Raw genomic sequence first — 26737 nt, 5'->3', positions numbered from 1 at the left:
CTCGAATGTTTGTTGCTAGAAGTAACTTGTAAAGAGACGCTCGACGAATTGCCTTATATCGAATAACCTAACTCGTACCGCGTACCACAAACCCTCCTAACACCCTATTGCAACGCACATGGTTCTCTGACATCAGTAGATGTCAGATGAGAAGTATCTCAAAGTCCTTTGAAAAGAACGAGGAGTACTCCACGGTACACGATCTTTAACTATACCCCGACAAAAGACATAGAGAGCCAAGAACACGCGCTGACCTTCAGAGATGATGCCGACGGATTTGGCAATGGCTTTGGCAGTGATCGGATGGTCACCGGTAACCATGATGACCTTGATGCCGGCGGAACGGCACTTGGCGACCGCGTCGGGCACCGCAGCCCTGGGCGGGTCGATCATGGACATCAGTCCCACGAAGCGGAGTCCTTCAACGGGGAAGTTCGGGTCGTCGCAGTTGAACTTGAAGCCGATGGGGAACTTGTCGGATGGGAGGATGTAATCGCAGAAACCGAGTACACGTTCACCGAGACCGCCCAATTCGAGGTACGCATTGTTGAACGCCTCCTTCATCTCCTCGTCGAGCACCTTCTCCTTACCACCGATGAAGATTGTCGAGCAACGGTCAAGGATCCTCTCCGGGGCGCCCTTCATCACGAGCAGGTGTCTAGGATCGTCCGGGTTGTCCGATTCATGGATAGAGACTTGGTACTTGTTGGTGGAGTTGAACGGGATCTCGCAGACCTTCTTGTTGCGTTTCCTGATGCCCATTACGTCGCCCAGGGCCAGTTCCATGCACTTCAACAGAGCCGCCTCCGAGGCGTCACCGTTTACTTCCCTCCTGAGGATCGGTAGGTTTTCCTGGCCTGGTTTGAACTCGGCACGGTTGCAGAGGGTCGCGATCTTCGCCAACGCTTTAAATCCTGGACTGGTGCGGTCGTATTGGAGTCCCGATTGATCCTCCGTGGTGTCTGCTTCGATGATCTGGTTGTCGAACCACATGTGAGCAACGGTCATACGGTTTTGGGTCAGGGTGCCGGTCTTGTCCGAGCAGATGGTAGACGTCGAGCCAAGGGTTTCAACAGCTTCCAGATTCTTCACCAGGCAGTTCTTCGACGCCATTCGTTTCGCGGTCAGGGTCAGGCAGACAGTTACGGTAGCGAGTAAACCTTCCGGTACGTTGGCCACGATGATACCGATGAGGAAGATAACAGCGTCCAGCCAGTGGTAGCCGAGGATGAAGGCGATTATAAAGAAGGTAACACCAAGGAACACGGCAACACCGGTGATCAGGTGAATGAAATGGTGGATTTCTTTGGCAATTGGGGTTTCACCAGTGTCGAGACCGGACGCCAAACCAGCGATCCTTCCCATCACCGTTTGATCACCGCAACAGATCACCACGCCTTTCGCTGTGCCCTCCACCGCGTTTGTCGAGAAGAACGCAAGATTTTTAGTTTCCAATGGGTTCTCGTGCGTGAACTCCGAGGACCTCGATTGCGGTTCGGATTCTCCTGTCAGCGAGCTGTTGTCCACTTTGAAACCCCGTGACTCGATGATCCGGATATCGGCGGGTATACGATCACCGAACTTCACCTCGACAACGTCACCGAGCACCAATTCCTCCGCTTTCAGTGTGAGCTTTTCACCTTCCCTGATCACGGTCGCGAACTGCGGCACCATGTTCTTGAACGATTCCATGATCTTGCTCGATTTGTTTTCCTGGTAATACGAGAATATGCCCGTGACTATGACCACCGCCGCCAACACGATTCCCAGGTACAGATTGTCGTCGTTCGGGTCCTCGCTGGTCGATGCCTGGATCGAGTACGCGATGAAGCAGAGGATCGCACCGATCCACAGCAACAGGGCGAAACCACCGAACAGATTCTTGCAGAACTTCACCCATTCTGGCGTCTGTTTCGGCGGCGTCAGCGCGTTCGGGCCGTCCCTCTCGAGGTTCTCCTTTGCCTTCGCGTGGCTGAGGCCCTGGAATCGAAACATTGAAATATTAGCGATGAACAATCGAGCGTTTCTTGGTGTATTCCAGTGGTAGTGGTAGTGTACTACAGTGGTAGTCTCGTGGACAACCACTGTAACAATTCTTCGATACGGGGACCCAATTGTCGAGAAAGTCTGGAGGTCTTTGCTAGGTCAAAGGATCGTCTCTTGTGCGTTGGACCAATCTTGGAAATACTCGAGCAGACAAATTTTATGGTGGACAAACACCGTAAAAATTCTTCCATACGGGACCCAATTGTCGAGAAAGTTGGGAGGTCTTTGCTAGGTCAAAGGATCGTCTCATCTGCGTTAGACCGATCTTGGAAATACTCGAGCAGACAAATTCGAATTGTGTTCGAACATTTTCAAATACATTTGAACGAAAAGTTGCGGAGGAAGTGTCGTAGCGATCTTTTAATGCAACACCATAGTGTTGCTATCATTGTAAGATGGTCAATCGATCTTTTAATGTGACACCGTAGCGTTGCTACCACTGTAAGATAGTTAATCGAGGGATCGACTTCACTGCAAAAACTTACGATCTCGAAAACACTCGAGTAGTCGAATTCGAATACGGAAAAATTGATCGGGTAACCGATTGCATCCACGTCGCGAACATCACCCCGGTTTAATGTTATACTTTCCCCCAATTGATAGCGCACCGCGGATTTAACGACTGGTGTTCACTTCGCAATTATCGCCCGTGCTAAATAAGGGGTATCGTGAATTTTGTGTCAGCGATGATACTCGAGCTTTAAATAACCGGATCGATCGACGCCGCGCGACGCGTACGCGTCGCGGCTGGTGAACACCGCCCGCGTGTCAGCGTTCGCGTTAACGCTGGAAGAGTATTGTGCAACGGTTCCAGAATTATCCATTCACGGATTCACGAAACAGAACCCGTAACATTCGAACGCGAGCTTCGAATCGTTCGATTTTGGTGCGCGTCTCTCGGGTCATTCTTGACCCGACGGGTCCTCGAACAGCTTCTCCGTTATTAAATATCTATTACAATAGATACGAATGCTCCTGTATTTCTCACGTTTTTTTTTTGTATTATGTCGGGTCATTTTTGACCCGACGAGTCCTCGAATACCTTTTCCGTTATTAAATATCTATTACAATAGATACGAATGCTCCAGTATTTCTCACGTGTTTTTTTTTTTGTATTATATTTAATTTTGAGAAGACTTCTGCACATTCGCGACACTTTTTACCCAAAGACCTCGAGTGTACAGTCGAATGGAAGATTTAAAGTTGAAAAAGATTGTCTCTCTGTCGAAGCTTAGAAATTAAGCACCGATATGGTAAAATTAACTACCAGAGGGCACTAGTGAGAACTGAGAAGGTAAACGTATGCTATGAAAAGAAAGAAAAGTTTTGTTCTAATTATTATTGAAAGATTTATTTTTAGTATCGTATTTTTGTTTATCGAAAGAATATATATATTTATATCGAATTTGAGAGTTGCGTTATACTTTTTTGAATTTCACGTAACCTCGATAACAAACGATACACGTTTCCCGGTTTGGAGACAGTTTGCTCGGTTTCTCGTTCGAGTGAACGAGTATCGAGGTTCACTTACGTTTTCGGGGTGCGTCTGAAATCTTTGATACAGTTCCTCGGGTGTGATTTTGTGGAAGTCAATGTCCAACTCCTGCTTCAAGTCGTCTAGATTGTCTGTCTTCCGCTTTGGGTTCTTCCGCCGCGACTGTTGAACAAAAAACACACACCCCGGTTACAAGACACATCGTGCGAGAATTACGTTATCTAGGAAGGATGTGGGTTACTTTCGAGGACGTGGATTCGTTGAATACCGGGAAGAGGATCGTCGCGAGTCGTTAAATAAAATGGATGATTATTATTTCAAGTCGCGAATCTCGTTTCCAGTAATTATGCGACGTTGGAATTTCTTCTACGAAAGTAGTTATCGCGTAGAAGGATGACGAGGAGTGGAAAAATTTAAATTTAGTCGAGGAGGAGGGCTGGAGGTCAGGTGTTCTTCTTCTCTCTCCTAATTATTCCTCTTGATACTACTTAATTCCATAAGTAGGCACACATTGTTACTACGAAGCTACGAAAGCAGTTATTGTTGCGCAGGAGGACGACGAGGAGTGAAAAATTTGAGGTTAGTCGAGAAAGTGAGCTTGAAGAACGTGAGTCCTTCTCTTTGTTAACGATACTGTACTTAATACTACACTTACGTATATAAAGGTCGTTAGTTAAGTAAAATTACAACAATATTCGCAATAAGCACTATGTTTAACGCTTTTGAACATCATTTAACGATTATCTTCACAGTGATGCAGGATACATTTTTCTTTATAATTTTTCCATTGCAAGTACAAATTAAACGAGATTGTTTGCAATTCTTTTCCTTGGATCGTTGATACAATTTTTATTTTATATTCAAATGCACTATTTTGAAGATGATCGAGAAAGGATGGCCGACAACGCTCGTTGTAAGTATATATTGTTATAATTTTACAAGTACACCTCTATTGTTACAATAAAAGCAGGTTTACCGTTGCATCAGGAGTGGAACACTTATGTTTAAATATTGTTACAACACACAACTCACTCTCCGTCTCATTGTCACGTCCACGAGATTTTCAAGAATTATTTATATTTCAGTGTGGAAATTATCGTCGTACTTTTCAATAAAAAATGATGGATGAACTCGTACACGTGGAAATTATCAACAGACCTTTTCAAGCGTACGTTTAAAACGTAATCCCAGCTCCAAACATCAGTCGGTTATCCTTAATTAATGTATCAGAGCGACAGACAAAGAGTTAAGTGCCATTTTGCAAATGTTGCATGACACGAAATAATGAAAACACTCCATACAACGATGTTAGTGACCCATGTTTGCGTGAGAACGAGAAATACCGTGCGTGTTAGTATTAATAGGTCGATGGAAAAGAAAGTTGGTCGAATAGAAGAAATAGAAGTAAGATATATAATGGAAGAGCACTGTATAAATTTCACGTTACACCGGACATTTTAATTAGATCGTCTCGTTTATGATATACAACAATATTATTCCATATTAATTGTATCGTGTTCGAAAATATTAATTATGAATTTAAATTGCAGATTCCTTTTTCTTTATTCTGAAGTTTCGTGCAATTACGATATATAAAATCATTATTACGTATCGATCGTATTGTATCAGAAAATATTGATTTTGAAATATTAGTGTTCGAATATATTAATTATGAATTTAAATTGCATATTTCTTTTTCTTTATTTCGAAGTTTGGTGCAATTACGATATATAAAATCATTGTTACGTATCGATTGTATAGTGTTGGAAAATATTAGTTTCGAATTTTTCATTAGAGAATTTTTTTCTTTATTCTCCTGCGCGATTAAATTATTATTTCAATGATTTATTTCGAACGAGAATCTTCGACATCCAAACGTCGAAGGATAATTACCGCTGCGATCGAAAAAATTTCTTCGTTGAATGAAATCGGTGGAGGGATTGTTGTTAGCGGAATAATTTCGGTGAATGTTAACGGAATAATTTCAAAGAATGTTAACGGAATAATTTCAAAGAATGTTAACGGAATAATTTCAAAGAATGTTTACAGACGAAATTACAAAGAACGTTCACAGAGAATATTCGGTAGAGATACGTACTCGAAGCTACAAAGAATTGTTAGGACGAGTTTGTAGAAAGATTATTAGCCCAGAGCACCGTAGAACCAACAGAGAATGAAAGATGAAAGAAGATTTCGTGGAAACGAGCCCGCGGAGAAAGTTTCAAAAGGCGAGAATCGGAGACTGTTGCAGAAACGAGGGCAGAACGATCCGTCACCAACGAAGCAAGCACCCAAAAGAGAAAATAAAAAAAAAAAAAAAAAAATTGCGAGTGAAAAATGAAGTCACCGCGGGGACCGGAAGTCCTCCTCCGTGTGTATACCTTGAACATCCCGTCGGCCGTTTTGTTGTCGTCGCGAATGTTGGGTAACGTGGCGACCCTGTACGAGTCTGAGCGGCCATGCTGTAAAAAATGTGTGATAAAAAAAACATGAGACAGGTGAATGAGAAAAAAAAAAAAAGAAAAACAGAAAATAAATCAAACACTATAAATAAACACGATCGAATGTAAAGAAATTTACATCGATTGAAAAACAAAGTATGTAAAGTGAACCAACGGTTGAGAAAAAATAATATATCGATAAAATATGTGAAATGAACCAAAATAAAGAATATATTGATAAAATATGTAAAATGAAGTAAAATAAAGAATATATTGATAGAATATGTAAAATGTACCAAAATAAATAATATATAGATAGAATATGTAAAATAAACCAAAATAAATAATATATCGATAAAATATGTAAAATGAACCAAAATAAAGAATATATCGATAAAATATGTAAAATAAATCGTTGTTCGTTCGACAGGTTCGACGATGCTGTGGATGGATCGATTTCGAGGTTTCGAATCGATCGGTTTCAAGTCGTTCGAGAGCACCTGGATAGTCGCTTTTATGTACAATTTATGATTCGTGTGTCACGAAGGGATTGGAAGATTCGAATTGTCGATAAACGTGGTTCGAAACGAGGTTTGCTCGAATCGCAGTAGCCATCGTTGAATCCTCCAAGAAGTTTAATAAACTATTTTCCCTAGTTTAGTTTACCCTTCAATTTGTCATTGTGTGCAAACAATCCTTCGACCTCCGAGTTCCGTGTAAGCCTTTACGTACCCTGTCACGAGGCTAACAAATTGTAAACTTCCCATTCCCATAACTCTTCTTTCTATTTTAACTCTTTCGGTTGATGCACCTTCTGCATAGATCCCTACACATTTAAACATTCGATTCGTTGTTTCATTTCAACTCTCCATTTTCGTAAAATTCTTCTTCTACAGAGCAACAACCAATCCTCCGCCTTACACTCAACTTAATTCAACAATTTACCATCAAGTTTAATTAAATTCTCTGCAAGTCATTCTGTACCCTATCACGTACCTAAAAAATGTTAAACTTTCTATCCATGTGCACACATCTGCCCACATTCAAACTTTTAAACACTCGACTCATCGTTTCATATTTTTTTTCCATTTTTTCCTAATACTATATCCTTTCCTTCTACTCTCATCATCTTACGTTCAAATTAATTAAAAAAAAACACACAGGGTCAAGTCGAGTCGTTCACTTTTCGAACGATATTCGTTGAACTGGTTTCTCGATCTTTCTCGTCATTCGATCCGTGCAGACAGGGTCGTCGAGTGGATGTAAAAACTAAATAAAAACGATAAACAAACGATCTTTTCCCTCGTCGCGCGGAATCGTTCGAACGATCGCACACGGTGTCGCGAGTCCAATTTTCTCGACCCGACCGATGAATCGTCGCACACGAACGCAGAAAAGCACTCGGCCGACCTTCTCGAAACACGTGGGCAGCGTAAATCGAACACGTGAGACCGCGGTGCAGCCAGAGAAGCCTAATTTTCAAGAGCGACCTCGCCAGCCGCGCTCGACTCGCTCGCGTTCGGATAACGACCGCTTCCGGTGCCGTTTCAATGGAGGCGTATCGCTGAAATCGTTCGACGGTATCCCGTGATCGAGATTATCCTTGAACTAAGTCCCATGGACCGCGACCAGATCGTGTTTCCAACGCGAAAGTCCGATTTTTCATCGACGACGACCATCCCCCAATTTTGAAGAATTTCACAAATTTTTAGAGTGACCAAAAATAATACGTGTATGCGTGTGTATATATTTTTTTTAGGGGATGAAATTACCCTGGTATCACTTTCGATGATATTTTGGAAAGCTAAGAGACGAGATCTTTTTGATAGTTTATAGGTTGCAAATAATGGGGAGCACAGACAGGGGAGAAAGATCAATGGATAATGTGAAAAATTAGTTTCGTGGCTTTTGTTCGAAATGTTACGATGGTTGGAGCGAAAATTAACGAAATGGTATGAAAATTAACTTTTTCGTTGTTATTTCACTCGACAAGGAGGGTGGTGTATAGCACCATACATAGGTGCTTTGATGTAACAAAAATTAACAAAGAAGAAAAGAATCTTATCAATTTTATTCCGAATATGAATCTCTGTAGGATAAAAGTATCTCGGTGTGAAAAATGAATGAATAATAAAAATTATTTTTCTCGTTTCTATTGTAAATAGAATGATGATTCGTAGAATAAGGTGTTCCTCGTTATAGAAAATAAAGAGATAATTACTTTAGGTTACTTTCGCTCTAAATTCGCAGAAATAAAAATTCTTCGGTTCACGAGTCGATTGAAAAATGTCTAAATTGATAAAAAACGTAAAAAATGATTTTCCTCATTTTTCACATCGAGCACGATGATAGTTCACAAGTGGAAATAAAAGATTCTCGGTGCGTTGGCAATTTTGAGTATTTTAATTATCAGTGTAACGTTTTCGAAGGGTCTTTTTACGTGCACAGTGTTTGCTACCAAGTTCCCCAAATTTATTCCCGTTCTCCAAATAAAAGTAAACGCGAACCCTCTACTGGAATTGCCGCTTCCAATCCCAAAGCGAGTGGAATATTTGAATACGAACGATCTGCTAACACGAGCACTTGGGAAAAAAAAAAGTGTTACTCGGTGGGGTTGCACGTAGCTTTAGAATATGGAAAGTCGAGGACGAGTCACGAATTCGCTCTGGTCCCTCGAGGAAAAAGACGCGTGAACTCGATTTATCGATCGTCGTCGGATTAACGCGACTCAGACACGATTTTAAAATTTGTCAATGTTTTTACTGGACTGAACGCGCAGCGGGGCGAGGGGTGACGTAAAAGCATAATGCTTGTACCAATTAGCGATACCATCGTTCGTTTTAAATATTATACTAGAGAGTTATAATTTGAGTTATTTCAAAATTATCATTTTAATTACTAGAGAGCAATAATTTGAGTTTTTTTTTCTAAATTATTTTAATTACTAGAGAGTAACGATTGGAGTTTTTTCGAAATTATTTTAATTACTAGAGAGTAACGATTGGAGTTTTTTCGAAATTATTTTAATTACTAGAGAGTAATGATTTGAGTTTCTTTTTTTTTTAAATTATTTTAATTATCAGAGAGTAATAATTTGAGTTATTCCTTTTAGATTACCATTTGAAATATTCCCATATTGACAAGGATCAATTTAAGGTCGAAAATATTGCCTTTACCTAACTGAATTCAATGACGACCATTAATTAAAATTTCAAGCAAGCATTTCACCATACGACTGTTAATTCTAGACATATGTAAAATCACTCACTAGACGGATACAGCTAGTAAAAATAGTTAGCCATGGATCTTTCCAGTTCATAAAAATAGTTACCACGTGTTAATCATCATTCCAGCTTGTAAAAATAGTCGTTAGCTACCACGTGGATCTAGCTTGTAAAAATAATTAACAATTACCATATGGATCGTTCCAGCTCGTAAAAATAGGTTTATATGCATATATACCATATCGATCCTATTATCCCCGTCTCAAAAAACTGTTGAAACGTCTCACGAGCTCGTTGTGTACACCAATGTAGAATGAACATTGAAGAGGCTGAAAAAAGTTACTTTTATCGAGGTGGACCAAAATGTTTCGCATTCACCGTATCGATCCTATTATTCCCGTCACAAAAAACTATTGAAACGTCTCACGAGCTTGTTGTGTACACTATTGTAAAATCAACATTGAAGAGGCTGACAAAAGTTACTTTTATCGAGGTGGACCGAAATGTTTCGCATCCGCCGTACCAATCCTACTATCCCCGTCACAAAAAATTGTCAAAGCACCTCGAGCTCGTTGTGTTCACCATTGTAGAATCAACATTGAAGAAACCGACAAAAGTTACTTTTATCGAGGTGGACCGAAATGTTTCGCATCCACCGAAACGATCCTATTACTCCCGTCACAAAAGCTATCGAAATACCTCACGAGCTCGTTGTGTACACCATTGTAAAATCAACATCGAAGAGGCCGACAAAAGTTACTTTTATCGAGGTGGACCGAAATGTTTCGCATCCCAGATACGCACGCGTCGAATTTCGCAAGATTCACCGCGCACAAGTGGTTCTCCCGCGTATCGATCTCGCTTACTATCCACGTGTGCGCGCGATGCAATAATTGTCACTCGTTGCGGGAGAAGATTTTGCCAGCCGCACTGCAGTAAATTGTCTCGACCTCTCGTCGGCTCGGAACGGTGATTCCAATCTTGAACGTGTCGCGGAAATAAGTGAAATTGATTGGCGCGTAGTCAGTGGTTCTCGACCATTCAGGGAAGCGGCGCGTGTCCTCGTGGATCGGGATCAAGATCGCTACCCGAAATACAAACGACAACGACACCTCGAAAACATCACCTGACCGTCTCTAATTTTGACCGAGCGCATGGAACGTTTAACTCTCGGTGGTGTAGCTAGGATAAGAAACGTTTTACCTTTTGAACGCTAGAACCATCGACTGGTTTATAGTCGACTAAAAATACAATTTATAGATTCGATTGGTTCTGTGGTCATTTTAGATAAGAATCGTTGGAGAATAGCAAACTCACAACGATGGAACTTGGATGTGGAAATTATCGAGTGTCCAAGTGTTTTATTCGAAGGTAACAAACTCGATGTATAATGTTTGTGTAATTTGAACGTGTTACTATTTTGGTTATTGGTAAATCGAATATTGTAGGCAAAGATCTACAATTGATAATTGAGTAATTTTAAAATGATGTTTTAAACATGTCAAATTTAGCCCTTTGGTAGTTCCAGGGTTAATACCCTGATGTGTATGGTGGGATATTCCACATACAAGTTGCACGGTGAGATTGTTAATATTTGATCTCATAATTAAATATCTAAGAAATCTATTCTTTAGTTTTAGTTACTTTGCATCGTTTCATACAGTTTAGCAACTGTGCCCCAAAGAGTTAAGGAAGGTTGTATATTGTTTTCCAATGACTGATCTTTATACTCAAGGGGTGGAAACTACCCTCCAGATGGGAAATATCTATTTAAAACGTATCGAAAGCTAACGAGGAAGATAAAAGTGTCGAACATGAAAGATAAATACAGTTGTGAAAAGGATACGAACAGTGTTTAAAATTTGTAATTTGTATAATTATTGAAGGGATTTTGAATTTTTTGTCACCATTTTTGACAAACTTTTTACCACCACCCCTGGTCCAACTCTCTCCAGAGCTACATGTAACTATTCAAGGGACATCAAACGTACTGTTTTCACTTTTGACAAACTTTTCATCCCCAATTATGACTCAAGTGACCAGTTTTTGGCTATTTGGATCTCTCAAACTTTCTCTACAGTGGTAAACACTTACTAAAGGGACTCTGAACCTGTAGTTTCCAGTTTTGACACACTTCTCATCCCCACCCAAGGTACAAGTGACCAGTCACTGGTTACGTGGACCGCTCTAGCTATCCCTAAAGTTATACGTAACCGTTAAAGGGACTTTGATTCCGTGGTTTCCATGTTTGACGAAATTGTTTACTCCCACCTAAAGTCCAAGTTACTCCAGAGCTACATGTAACCATTAAAGAGACTTTAATCCTGTGGTTTCCACGTTTGACAAAATTGTGTAACCCCACCTAAAATCCAAGTGACCAGTTACTGGTTACTCGAGCTATTCCTAAAGCTATACATAACCATTAAAGAGATTTCGACTCTGTGGTCTTCTCTTTTGACAAAATTAGTTGACAAAATTATCCTCACCTAAGATTCTAATCTTCCAGAGCTACATGTATCTATTAACAAAGCTTTGGACACTTTGTTTCCACTTTTGAGAAACTTTTCACCACTGCCTACCCACTGACCGATTACTTGGACCACTCGAGCTATCTCCAAAGCTACATGTAACTATTAAAAGGACTTTGGACTTGTTACTACTTTCACCAAACTTTTCACCACCATCTAACATTCAAGTAACCACCAAACAATCCCTAAAGTTACACACAGCCATTAAAGAGCCCACGACTCTGTGGTTTCCTTTTCTGACAAAATTGTTCATCCTCACCTAAAGTCCAAGTCTTTCCAGGTCTACATGTATCTATTAAAGGGACTTCGAACCTATTGTTCCCACTTTGGAAAAAATTGTTCGCTCCTCCATGATCCAACTGACCTGTACCTACATCGGACCCCGTTGTTCGTTCAAACTCTCTCTCTCCCATCTCTCATTCTTCACCCACGTAAGAATGGGAGCAGAGACCCAGACAATGAGACGCGCAGGAAACATTGATTCGCCAATCGGTACGTTGGTTTCACGCTCGCGAAGTCGTCGACCAGCGGAAATTCGCACGACAGTCTCGGATGGCCTCGAAAAAGGTTCGAATCGAATCGAGCGGACGCAGGGCCGCGACGAATCGCGAATGCACATGTACACCGACTTACGGAGCAAGAGAGACACACACAGAGAGTGAGAGAAAGAGTGATAGAGAGGCTCGCTCCTCTATTGATCCAAATGATACAGACACAAAGGTACGCGCGGCTGTTCGTCAAGCGATTTTAACGAGCGGTGTGTGTCGACGGCAGTACTCGTTCCGTCGAAATAAATTGCTTCAGATAGCCGCTGTGTCATGCCCTCGGGACGCGCCGCATGACCGACATTTTAATGGCCTGCTTGCAGGGATTTTAGTTTCGCATGTTGTGTGTCCGGTCTTCCGCGAGAGATACGATAAATCCGTGAGAAACTGGAGCCGGCTAGTTTCGAGAGGGTGTCGAGAGACGATGAAAATAATCGTCTCGAAGTACCCTATGATATTTTGGATCTCTCTATTTCAGAAATTTTGCAACTGAATACGAAGAAACGAACCAGTTGCGATCGTTTCAAGAGAACTGTGCAGTGATGAGTATATCGGTCCGGGTGAACTTTAAACCGACTTCTTTCGAAATTAGGTTCTTCCAATACGGATGCTGTGATGTCTCGAGAGTAGATCGATGGATCTTCTTTGGATTTTATTATACGTGTATTTCTTTAGATTTTATATTACTCTTTATGTCGTGTCGATGGAGGAACAAATTTTAGAATACTATGCTATTTTTACAGATCGTAGGAAATTTAGGTCTGTTTAAATAAGAGTGAAGACAAGGTTGTGAAAATTTGACCAAAGTATCTCGAAAGACTTCGAAGCTCCATATTTTCAAAACTCGAGACTCCGAGAGATTCTTCGTTCTTCGAATTCGTTCCTCCGTTTCGTCAATTCCTATCGGTTACTTCGAAGTGATTGTTTTCGAAAATCTACTCCAAATTTTCAAAACTCGAGATTTCATCCGTTCGATCGATCTTTAACTTTCTTTAACTTTTTCCATTCGATCTCGTTTCTTCTTACGACAAAAAGGTGTCCGTGATCGTTCAGCTACCCCGTCCCGCTTCCCCGTCTCGTAAGCCCTTGCCCCGTTGTTTCATTGATTCAACGTTAACATTCCTCGCGCACAATTCCAGTAGGCGCGCGCGCGTGCATGTGTCGCCGCTCCGCGAGGTGCGTACGTAACGAAATTGCATAATCGTGCTTCCTCAATGACGAGAGCACCGTGTGACGATCAACGAGAGATAATAATGTCGCGGAATTGTCGCGTTTACGCGCGCGCGCATCGCCGCGGAACGCGTGTAACCGAATTACGTACGTTTTTCACGTTCGGTCGCTCGACTCACGATTCGCACCGACATTTTTATCTAATCGTGAAACGCATTCCGGCCCGCGTTCGCGCCAACGTACGAGCCGAGCCACGAGAGCTAATTGAACCACATCTACATCGGAATATTGAATTACCACGAATTATTCAGCGAGTTAAACGAGCCAGGGTTAAGACAGTAAACGCGGCGCGGATGATCGTTGCTGTTTTTTCCATAACCTCTCACTGCTGGGGTCTACTATTCATCGCTTCAATCGCGCTTTCCGCCATTTTGGACCTTGAGCGACGAATTTCTCGATACTCCGGACCGACGTCACCGGAAAATTTTCTTCTTTTTTTTTTGCGAAACTTTCAATTTACGCGCACGTGGTTACGTTTGGTATCTTTTGGAACTCAGTGGACGAAATTTTCGATTGTCCCGGACCGATGTCACCGGAAGATTTTTTCTTCTTTTTTCACGCGTAACTTTCAATTTAAAAATTGAACGCGGTTATAGTTCGTGGACCTTGAAGGACGAAATTCTCGATCGCCCGGACCGATGCGACTGGGAGATTTTTTCTTTTTTTTTTTTCTTTTTTCGCGAAGTTTATCATTTACGTGCACGTGGTATTTTGAATATCACGCGATTAGACGCAAGGTCGAGAGTTGATATTCGTGAGAGTTTATCCGCGGACCGATGCGACTGGGATTTTGAATTTCTAACCGAGTGAACCGGAACTCGAGTTCAAGGGTGAACGAATAATCGAGCTTGTGAACTTCTTCTTCTTCTTCTGTGATCTTGACGTCACTTCGTGGCAATTTGTGAAATTCTAGCCGACGTCCAAGTACTGATAACTGACTAAACCGTGTATTATTATAATCGCACGTATTTCCGGTAAGATTTTTTGTCGAGACTGTGCGTTGCAATTTCTAGAGCGTAGTCTAAAATTGCATCTTGGAAAATTCTCCGAAGCTACGAAATCTAAACGAGAACCACGAATATAAAAAATGTGTTCCCTATTCTTCTATTAATATTTATTCCATCGTTCCCTGTATCAACATTCCATAAATAAAACATTCCACTCAGCGATCTTTCATTTCTTTCAGCAGTTATTCAAAAACAAAATACAGGACCAATATACACACCACTGTACATTAAATAACACGAACAATTTTTCCATTCCCCTCTAAGTAAAATAACAATCGTGGAAACATTTTACAATTCCACGAGATACTCCACAGTATCGAAATAAGACACTGCCTACACTCTCTTTCGTTACGATACAAAGTTACTTAAAAACAAACGCAGATCTAATTTCTAAGACACCCTGTGGAAACGAAAATTCAATCCTTGGTTCAATTACGTACGAAACATAACAAACTACGCGGTCCAGAGAATTACAGCGACAGAAACGTGGAATCGTGTCCTCGACGACGTTCTCGATCGATGAAGCTAAGCGCATGGAAGCTGAGGGAGGCAGAAAAGGGGGGCGGACAGGGGCGTGAGGAGACTGGGGTTGTTCGGTCCGAGCAATTCACGAAAATCCTGATCGATAGCCAAGGCCTGTCGACGGCGCAGGCTAATCCAATATAGACCGCGGCAAAGTCCGCAGGATGAATACGATCGACCTTATGCAAATTTCCATGGCGCGCGACCGAACGGCTACATCGGGGAACGTTACGTACGTGTGCGCCGGACGCGCACAGTCGCATAGGTTAGGTGAGTAAGCGCGACGCGAGAGCGAGAGCGCGCGCGCGCGCGTACGGACTCGCGCCGGGACCGGAAGCGGTTGTCGGGCAGGAAAGCGTCGCGATAAGGCCGCGTCTCGAACGCGCGGCCAACGAATCGACCCACTATTCATTTAGCAGATGGATGCTGGTCTCGAAGTTCGAACGAACGTTAAGCACCGTGCACACTAAGGACCATGTGACGAGGTTGAGGTACCTCCATTGTTGAAACTAACGAAGGATAGGTACAGTTGGTGATTTTGAGTTTTGGGATACACTATGCTTTGAATACTATTGTGGTCACTTGGTGATGGGGAGTTTTGAATTTAAGATGTTTCTTTACAGGGCTGAGAATAAGTAGATCATAGTATACTGGGTTATTAGTATTGGGGGACAATTCGAGGGACATAGACATGGTTGAAGATGTTTCTTTTTGGGATACACTGTGCTTTGAATACTATTGTGGTACCTTGGTGATGGGGAGTTTTGAATTTAAGATGTTTCTTTACAGGGCTGAGAATAGGCAGATCACAGTATACTGGGTTATTGGTATTGGGGGACAATTCGAGGGACATAGGTACGGTTGATGATTTTGAGTTTTGGGATTCCAATGGTCGTTGAATACCGCGGTGGATATTCTTTAAAGGGTTGAGCACGAATGGATCGTGGTACAGTGGGTTATTACTATTGAGGGACAATTCGAGGGACGTAGGTACAGTCAGAGAATGTTCTGTTTGGAAATTTAGAATAATATTAATGCAAGTATACTATAGTCAAAAGATTAAAGATTCATAACTGATAATTGGTTACAGGAGAAGATTACACTTACAGTAGATACCCAAGTAGTGAGTAAAGATCGCTCAAGATACAAGGGTTGCTAAACGTTCCAATTTCTAACATCGACTATCTCGCGCAGCATTTACCTTTTCTCTATTTGGAGAATAAGTTCCAGCATCTGGAGGTCACCGGTGTAAAATGCACGAGAAAATATCCAGTATTACACCCGAGGACCTCTCTACTGTAAATCGAGTACCATTTCCTACAGGACGTAATAAGAAATTGTGTCTTCTCAGGGTCTTCGAAGATTCATGACTAGGTTTGTGAATTATTTATGTTCCTCGTAAAATACGATGTAGGTAGCGAATCGTATTAGCAACGTCAAGGACTGGTACGATCATTCCGGAAGACGAGACTCAATTTTCGTTATACGTCCGGTGCTTATCTTCGAAAATGTTTCGATTCCGAATTTGGACTAATTTTAATCGAAATTAAATACGATAAAAGTAGAATATCCTTGAAAAATGTTAAAACAAGTTTCACAAATATAAACGGGAGCTTGAATCGCGAGAAAAGGCCGCGATATGGTCGCGCGCGTTTCGAGTACTCTGATACAGAAATTAGTTTCTACTCTCCATTGTTCGCGTTGACGCGTGAAACGGGGTGAATCTCACCTCCTCCTCCACCTCCCCCTCGTTTCCTATAGCGTCGAGAGATGAAAGAAGAGGGGTTGGTGGAGACCTGGTTCTTGAGTGCCGCAGACGCAGCCAAGAATTTCGTCGCGGCGGACGCGACAAACCGAGTTTCATCGAGTTGCGTAACTACCCCCACTCCTGTTCATCGACAGCCCTCCGTGGCCGGGGAGTGGGGAGGGAGAGGCGTGAAAACAGACCCGGAAGGGATACGACGGGTTAACTCGAAATTCTAACGAAGTCAGCCGCGCTTAACCCAATTCGAACCCCCCCTCGTCGAGGACTCGACTTCGTTTTACGAAAAGGGTAGAGTTTCCAGATGGGGAGGGGGGTTGCGGGCTGGTCACGGGGATGACGGACGTTTTACGTCATCGTTCCCAGTTCGCTGGAAACGGCGACACGAAATTAGCAACGTTCCGTGGCTACGCGGGAAGTTTGATCTCCGACTCGGGAAAACTTCAACCACCTCCCTAAGGGGGAGTGAAGTTTTCGAAGACGGTGTCGACTGGTTCGACTGGAACTTTCTGACATTGTTCACTGTGATTAAACGGGTTACAATCGAGGGGAGAATTTATCCTGTTTTCCCGTTACACGATAATTAGTTCGAAGCTACTGTTTAAAGTTGAAAAGAACCGCATCTGAGGGCTTCCCTTGCGCTCGAGGAAACTTGGAACACGGCATGGATTGTTTCGATTGGCAGAAGCATCTAACGGGTATCACAAGGAGTAGCCTACGTTAAATACTGTAAATCAAACTTCTACCGACAGAAGACACTTCTAGGACCCAAGTACTTTCCAGAAGTATCAATTTCAGGCAATCATACAAACCATCAACTGATCAACAGCTTCTAGATATCTCGTACTTAGTTCAGTTTGACTTCTTCCACACAATTTGACAACGAACCAAACTACTGTCTCAATCTGACAAGAATCTATCTAAGAGGTACCATGTGTTGTCTGCTTACTACGATCAACTATCAAGCAATCTAAATCGAACTTCTGTCGCTAAAAAACACATCCAGAACTCAAGTACCTTCCAGAACCCTCTCTCCAGAAGCTCAATACGATTCTAGCCAACCATTCGATCCACCGAATCATCAACAGCTCCTAGATGGCAGTACCAGGTGATTTTAACTCGAACAATGCTCATCGATCCTCCCGGAAGACAGCTCAGCCTCTGAGGCCCGTTGAGCTCCAGAAATCATTCTACTCCGCATCCACGTGCCACAGATTGCGGAACCGTGTTCTCCAGACACGTACTTCGACGTGGTGTCGCGTGCGCTCCGCTCTTATTTTCCGCTCGTCGGTTTTGTGCGCTCGAAGGTTTCAGCGCCCGATGATTTAAATCGGCCCGGGGCCGCGTCTGCAGCCCGCGGTATCGATGGTACCGTACCATTCTGATCCAGAAACTGTACCACCCTCCCTCGCCCATCCACCTGGCCCTAACACCCACTCGACCGACCGCCCTTCCGTCCCGGCACGTTCCGCTTTCCGTTTCTCCCTTTTTCAGTCTACGTCGCGGGTCGATGAGGACGGTGCCGTCGCCGGAGAGGCGCATGCGACCTAACCGCCTAACACCCGCCCGCCCCCATCACGGATCAATACCCAACCAGGCCACCTACTCTCTGCTCTCGCGGTGCTCGAACACCGAGGAGAACCGTTAACGCGTGTGCGGGGGCCACGGGGGACGAGGGGGTGGTGCAACACGCACGAGCGAGCACGCGGGGAGACGAAGCGGACACCCTGGCGTCACACCGAACGGGTGCATCGGACATCTCGATCCTCCTACGGGGGTTACACACAGTTTCGAAGTCGATTCCAACGACCGTCGTCGTGCGTCGACTCTTTCGTGTTGCGGGTGCAACTGACCTCGCTGCAATCGCCAGCTGCGATCAGTAGTTAAGTAACATGTGGCGGGGACCAACGGTGGGGCACCGTGTACCTCAAGCGAGAGGTAGCGAACCGAGGGCACGTGAGGCACAACGGAGAGTTTTGAAAGGTTTCCAAGTTGGATTCAGTCCATGATGTTTCCACATTGTGGTCACTTTTTTAGAGGAGGTATCGATCGGATATGTTTCGTTCAAGATTGAACTGGGTTGCAACTGGGTAGACTGAAGGGGTTTGGTGATAACCTGTTGGTTTTTGAATCTGTTTTATTTGGGGTCATTTGAGAAACGTTACTTTTCACGTGTAATGTTTGAAGAAATCTATTTATGTTTGTAAATAAAATAATAATTGAAGAAACATCGTACACCTTGCACGATTGTGGAAATAAAATATTTTTATAATATTCTTCTCTGTAGAATGGGTCCAAGAGGTGAGATTAACCTTTTGGAGATTCGACGAGCATGATGATCTTTTAGGGTATATACTAAGTGCATTTAAACGTGTTGAACGTGTTTTGAAGAAACGTCTATAAACCACGGAAGATTGCTGCGTAAATATAGAAATAAAATAACTATACAATTCTCCGATACGGAGCACACTTTTCAGGGGTTTGGACCTGTCCGTGTGCAGACGCCTTAAATCTTGAAAGAATACAATTAACCTCTCCCCCAATTTTTAAAAATTACCTTCGATAACGTGAGAAAGAATGCACGAGCAATATTTAATCCCAATTTCGAAGAACCTGTTCCCAGAAATAGCAACGTGAAAGCATTGGTGCTCCCTCCTACCCGAGGAGTACCTCTTTGGAGGTTAGGTTACGTTGATTGGAACGCATCGGTCCGTGGCGACTGTCGTACGTAGGTGACAAAAGCAGCTATCGCGGGAATAAGAAACGAGATTTCCCGACTGTGAACGATTCCTCTCTTTCTTTCAATGGAGGACTTCCAGAGGCTCGAGAATACCAATTCGAAGACATCGGTCTTACCCGGGACGTTCTTTTAGGCAGTCTCGTACGGATCGTGCGTAACAATGAGCGCGAAAGTTGCAACAGAATACCATGGAACCGTGAAACACGGGCATATGGCGTACGCGTTCCACCTTCCTTTACGTTGGAAAATTGCCTCTTTGGAGACCTCGTGTACAGATATCGATCCGGTCGCGGCTATAGCAGGCAGAAGTTATAGAAAACTACTCCAGGAATGAGAACTCGGGACCATTGTCCGTTCGACGAATGGATTGAGAATAGACCACTCCTCAGGGGCGAAGGATTACCGTGCCTAGGGTTTCCAAGGCGTTGAAACGTACACTCGAAACCTGGAAAGAATGCCTCTGGATGGAATTTCGAATTCAACGATCAGAATATGGGAATAAGGTTAGTTCGCTGTTGCTCTGAACTTGAAAGCGACCACTTTGCGCGAGTGATCGTGTATCCGTGAAAAAGGTATACAATAAATATCCAAAGGCGTTCGTCTTTCATCCCTAGAACGTAGTCAATATTTATACCACGCTGGTAACGTAATATTAATATTTTTCGAAAATTAAGTTACGCACGTATGGAACGTCTAATAAGGTACGTATACGTGAAAAATAAACGTTCTACGATTGTATGCAACTCAAAGATTACACCTTGGGGGACAACTGCCCCACGTTGTAAACGTGGTGGGTAAACTCGACGAAATGATAATGATTTCATATTAAAACAATTCCACTCGTCGCAACATGTAGATATCGAACGTTGAATGAAAATTGACTACCCGGCGGACGTGTCCGGTGTGAAATGCATCGCTATTATTCAACAACACCCACACAAACCATAAGCAAACACGTCCAACAATTGTGCGTATAGTATGCAACTTAGCTGTTGCACCTAGCGGTTACGAATATCCTCGTCAACCAGAAAGGTTAATTAACCCTGGCTGTCTCCATCCCCTAATTTTCCTACGAAAGAGGTAAACATCCCTGTTGAACGAAACTCGTTTACCAGACTCAGGACCAGGTTAATGGTAAACGTTCCGAGCAAAGCAAACCGACTAATATTTACGTTTGTTCGCGAAACGTTCGGGCGTATCTCATTTGTTCAACCTGAAGGAAAAACGACCTACTTAACCGGCGTATAATGCGAATTTAATTGGTCCCTTTGCCCTCGTTCGAAATAACACAAACGTGGTCTTCTTCTTCTTCTTCTGCTTCTACTTCTTCTTTCTACTTGTTCGTTTTATTTCCGTTTCCGGGCAGACTCCACCGTTTCTCTTCGTTTCTGTCGCTCGTTTTAACGACTTCTGACCGGCTTTTCCTTTTCTGTGTCGACGCGAGAGGGTGATTCGAAGCACAGCCAACCAGGTCAGCGAGCACTCTCGTCCTCGTTCGCGATGTTCCTCGTCTGTGTGGAGTTACCGACGTAGACGGATAATAGGAACATCCTTCGACCTGCTAGACATCGTTCGTGGTACACGTTGGTTACCAACGATCCTCCAGAACGGTATCCACCGCCCCACTACGTGGAAGGTGTTTCGTGCTCGCTCACTTTTTATCATCCTCTTACGATTGAAACTTCCCTACCTGTGTTCCACCCTTTCGTGGACATTTGTCGAGACCTTTTACGATTTTCGTCACGCGAACAGTTTTTTATTTTACGAGATATAGATTGAAACGATAATGGCGGGCACATTTCTCGAAACTTTCGTAACAGTGGTTTCTAGGTTGAGTAAACATTTGTACAGTCTCGATTTAATTCTGTGATAGTGTTTTATAACGATTTATACTATGCGGATTTAATTTTGTAATAGTGTTTTTATGTGGAATAAAAATTTGTACAATATCAATTTAATTTTGTAATAGTATTTTTTATGTCGAATACAAATTTGTACAATCTTGATTTAATTTTGTAATAGTGTTTCCTATGTTGAATACCAATTTGTACAATCTTGATTTAATTTTGTAATAGTGTTTCCTATGTTGAATACCAATTTGTACAATCCTAATTTAATTTTGTAATAGTATTTTCTACCTTGAATAAGAATTTGTATAATCTCGATTTAATTCTGTAATAGTATTTTCTAAAGATTTGTACAATTCTAATTTAATTTTGTAATAGTATTTTCTACCTTGGATAAGCATTTGTATAATCTCTATTTAATTTTGTCGATGTTGCATTTCCGAAGTTTCATGGAAACGAACAGACTGAAAAATTACTCAAATGCAAAATTTGATCTTTTCTTGCCACGAGTATTTATTTATTTGTACGGGACAGCCCTAATTGAATTTCAGAGAGCTATGTGAAAATGTGTGTTCATAGAGAACACGTAGCTTTAATAGAAGACAGTTTGTAGGAGTTTCAGTAATCCGGTGGAGAGGTGGAGATTCTAAAGTCGATGGGTTTTTTTTTGACACTTCGGTTATAGAGGACGCCCGTTAAGGAGATAACACATCTTCGAAATGAGTTTCCCGAGAGAAGAAACGAGAATCCTGGCAAATTTACGCCTCGACATTCTCCTCGAGCCGGTGCGCGTCTCCGATATCTAGGTGCGTCCGAATCCTGAATATTAGATTCCAAAAGTTTCCGAACTTCCGCCATAAATCTCCGGAGACCGGGCGTGAAAACTTCCTGCAACCAGCCGGTGTTGGAAGAACGAGAGTTTCGAAGAGAAAACGAACCACGCTGATACGAAGGTGTAAAAAGAAGAAAGAAAGAAAAAAAAAGAAGACCTAAGAGCTGGTCGATGGGTCCAGGGAAAATGGGAAAAATTTGTCTGGTTCTTGTTCGAAATTATCCGCGATCGAAGAACCGATCGAGTTATTTATTGCACATTTAATAAATATATATATATATACAAGCAATCTCAAAGAATCAAAAGTCTCGATTCTTAAGGTCCTGGTAACTTTTAAAAAATTAACAATAATCGAACAGTAAGAATAGAAGAAAGAGAAATTGTAAGTTTAGAGAAGAAAACGAGAATATTGTAAATATTATAAAACAATTTTCACTCTGCAATAAAGTCGATTAAAATAATTTTACAGTGTCTTTGGGTTACTATTCTTTCGTATACCTTTTGGAGCAGCTGAAAAATTAAATTTTTAGAAAGCTTCTATAGTAATCGTTCCTTTATTTATTATATCGATCAACGCGAACCTTAATTATTTTTTATCGCCAAGAAAGGACCGTACCGCGATATGCATATTCGATGTAACGCGAGGAAAAAATGGGGATGACTAAAAATAGGGCAACTTAGCGAGACTTTCGTCGGGGAACTCGCATTCATCGCGCGTATAAAGCAAAAGAAGTTGCCAGGCTTCTCTGTTGATGCTCCCTCCCTCCATTAAATATGTAAAAGCGAATTCTAGGTCTGTTGGTTGCCGAGAACGCGGACAGAAGTAACTGAAACGCCACGAAGATGGGCTTCTTCGAGTTTTTCCGCTCCTAGCGTCGCGACGGCCTGTTAATTCGCAATTAGGTCGTCTGGTGGAATTTTCAACCAACGAGATACAATTCGGGGGAAATTATTTGCAAACGTGAACATTCAGATCGAGAAACGTTTATTGACTTCGTCTGACGGAACACAGACTATGGTCGTTGAAACCACCAGTAGGGGTTGAAGTACGACTGGAACTAACTCGTCGAATGTTTCTGCATAAACAATTTCGAACAACACACATTTCACCACCGATGATTGATCGAAAGCTCAATATTACTTGTATATTTTTTGCCGATTGATAAAATCATTTTTTAAAGATTATTTTTGTTATACACGTGTTTCTACTTTGGTAAATAAAGATTCATATTTTTCGAGCGTAACTATTGTGCAAAATAACGAAAATGTTAAGTTTGGATGGATAAGTAGAAAGTGAAAATAATTTTGATTATCTATTTAGTTTTTTTTTTTTTTTTGCTATTATTTTAACGCACAATTTTAACGATTTAATTAAGGTGTTGTTGAATTTTTCGACGTCTTCCGTTGTAGACATTAAAAGTTGCGTGTCGTTAATTAAATTCTCGTTTAACGTCAAATAACCGGTTGAATGGAAACTCGATGAACGACGCTCTTCGTGGAAACGTTCAGGAGCCACGAGAATGTTTTCACGTTGAAAGGGAAACACAATTAAGGTAATTAATACGCGGAACGAAGTTTCATCGAGGATCTTCACAGAGAAGTTGCAACGATCTTTATTAAAGAGACGGTGCGCCTCGTTGTAAATACGCGTGATTTCACGGTTGTTTCTCTAATGACATTAATTTCGCGAACGAGATTCACCAGCCAAGGATTGAAAGGGTTACTCATTCGGAAGTGCTCGTTGCAAGTTTTGTCGTTTCTTTGACACGAACGCTACTCTCCCCGGTATAAAGAAAATAATCGAAGTAGTGTGAAAGCATGCGAAAGGTATAAAATAAAATCGATACTTCGCTCTAATTCTTTTCGAATAACCTAAGTACTCCCAATCCATCGTCAATTTTCATCAATGAGACGTTTTTCGCTAAAAGAAATAATGCTTCAAATGAACAGTCGAGAAATCAGTCGGTTGGAAGTTAATTATTCGACGATTTAATTTCTGGTTAATTTTTCTTTGGTAGTTCTTTGGTGTTCTTAAGTATAAACATATAGTCGAAGAAACGTAAACGGTAGTTGGTTGATTCCTGATCACATATCCCTAACACAAATTCTATCAATAAGCGAGGAACCACTGTAACTAACGGAATTCCGATCGCTTCGATTTAAAATAGACTCCAGAATCTATACTTTTACACGAATCCAACGTTTCTGGTGCGGTAGATATTTGATCAAAAAGCGAGGAACTCTCGTAACTAAAGGAAGTCTAAATCACGTCGACTTGAAATCGACTTTACAGTGTTTACAAGAATCCAACATTCCCGGTACACGTGTTTTATCAATAAGCGAGGAATTACCGTAATTAAAGAAATTCTACTCACTTCGATCTGACATCGATCTTCGAAACGTTTACAAGAAACATTCCTGGTGCACGTGTTTTATCAATAAGCGAGGAATTACCCTAATAAAAAAAATTCTACTCACTTCGATCCGACATCGATCTTCGAAACGTTAAGAAACATTCCTGATACACGTGTTTTATCATTAAGCGAGGAATTACCCTAATAAAAGAAATTCTACCCACTTCGATCCGACATCGACCTTCGAAACGTTTACAAGAAACATTCCTGGTGCACGTGTTTCATCAATAAGCGAGGAATGACTGTAATAAAAAAAATTCTACCCACTTTGATCCGACATCGACCTTCGGAATGTTTACAAGACACATTCCTGGTGCACGTGTTTTTATCAATAAGCGAGGAATGGCCGTAATTAAATCAATTCTACCCACTTCGATCCGACATGAGACCTTCGGAATGTTTACAAGACACATTCCTGGTGCAGCGCGTATTTTATCAATAAGCGAGGCACGACACTAACCAGAGAAAATATTCTATCGAATTCGATGGAGAATCGACGCGAGAATCTGTACGTCTACCAGAACGGGGCATCCCTGGTGCAACATGGAGAGAGAGAGAGAGAGAGAGAGAGAGAGAGAGAGAGAGAGAGAGAGAGAGAGAGAGAGAGAGAGAGATACATGGACGAACGAGAGAAGTGCATCAGCTGTGAGGGCATAGCAGAGGCTGGCCTTGCACGCACCCTCGCGCGTTACTCACGCGGAGAGGAGGAGACCCGTGACGTCACGCGTGCGTGGTACAGGGCGTTTTGCGAATTGGGTCAAGAGGGAGAGACTGGTCGTTTAACTTGAGCGCGTACCGTGCTCTTCGGAGCGAACGCACCGGGCCAGAGGGACTCTTATCTTCTTTGAGGGCGACCGCCGCCATGGAGGATCGATCGGACCACCCGGAAATTGAATTCTGACAGCGTTCCACCGGCGTCGCGAGTGCTCGATCAATTGGAAGAGATAAAACGTGCCGGTTTTTGCTCGTGACTGCGTCAAATGTTTTTCAACCCCACCGAAATTCACGGTACACCCGATACGTTATCATTTCTCTAGGATATCTAGAAGCGAACGTTCACGCAGTGTTTATTAGCACGTCACCGAGCGTCACGTGTCAACATTGACGTCGACACGGGGCAAACGTTCATTGAACCGATTCGAAAATTCCTCTCTTAGCAATAATAATTTATTCACGAATCGATTTCCCGTTGCACGTAATTGGAAATTGTTTTTTAAGACGAGTTAAGGCAGAATTAATTTATTTTTAACGTTTTTCCGACTTCGAGAGTGAAACATTTTATAGAGGAGGTATTTTAATTGTGGGTTTTCAGGTCTCGAGTTATTAAAGAAAGACTTTGCAAGACGTTTCGTATAAAAATTGTAACCTTTTTGAAAGTTTACGAATTAACGGAGAAAAAATGAAATAAAATAGAACAAACGTTCCGGGTGAACGTATCGAGTTGTATTTTATTTTAATTCCTCGAATGGTACACCAGACATGTTATCTACATTCGGTGCTTTGATAAGGTACTATCACGTTTCTCATGGTTTGCGCTCGACTCATTAATGTTGTATATACATCCAACGTGTTTCGTGCCTGATTCATTGATAATGCACTGCTGCATTTTCCATGGCTTAGCCCAGATTCATTGATGACGCACCAATATGTTTCACATGGGTCACGTTTGATTTATCGACGTCGTGTTTATCGAAAACCGTTACGTAAGTTGATCGTTAATTCTCGTTAACAAATGACAAACACTTCTCTAAACAATCGTGCTTCTTGTAATTTTCATAACGGACTGCGTAACACGTGAACCAAGGAAGTCGCGTTACAGTATCGCTACATTGTAACTTTCGAGTTACACTGAAAGTAGTCAAACCGGTCGACTCGAGTGACTATCATCGACATTTATCGTGGAGCAGGTCAACTTCCTTTACCATATTTCAAATGAAAAAGAAAAATAATAACCTCATGCTGTTCACTCGTTGAAAAGTTTCTCAAACTTCACCAAGTCTTCCAGTATCTTGTATAAATAAATATCACGGTTAAAAGTCACAGTATCAGAAATTGCAGGAAGGCAGACCGGACTTATTTTTTCCTTCCTTTACGAAGTCGTAGC

At 42.1% G+C, this 26737-nt stretch overlaps 1 protein-coding gene across 7 annotated transcripts in view; it reads right to left on the bottom strand.

Annotated features, from left to right (window-relative positions):
• The window catches only part of Atpalpha (sodium/potassium-transporting ATPase subunit alpha), a 133814-nt gene that overhangs the window by 13122 nt on the left and 93955 nt on the right, over positions 1 to 26737 (bottom strand). For 4 of the 7 annotated variants that reach the window (XM_076308959.1, XM_076308961.1, XM_076308958.1 and 1 more), the window contains 3 exons: positions 5923 to 6003; positions 3578 to 3703; positions 255 to 1980 (listed from right to left, as the gene is read on the bottom strand). In XM_076308959.1, the coding sequence (XP_076165074.1) occupies positions 255 to 1980; positions 3578 to 3703; positions 5923 to 6003 (1933 nt within the window). The remainder of the gene's footprint in view (positions 1 to 254; positions 1981 to 3577; positions 3704 to 5922; positions 6004 to 26737) is intronic. The other 3 variants (XM_076308963.1, XM_076308964.1, XM_076308965.1) reach the window with 1 other exon arrangement.

The sequence above is a fragment of the Ptiloglossa arizonensis genome, chromosome 4, assembly GCF_051014685.1.
Source record: "Ptiloglossa arizonensis isolate GNS036 chromosome 4, iyPtiAriz1_principal, whole genome shotgun sequence".
NCBI classification, from domain to species: domain Eukaryota; kingdom Metazoa; phylum Arthropoda; class Insecta; order Hymenoptera; family Colletidae; genus Ptiloglossa; species Ptiloglossa arizonensis.
Note: the sequence above shows the minus strand (reverse complement) of the source record. Positions and strands in the feature narration are given on the sequence as shown.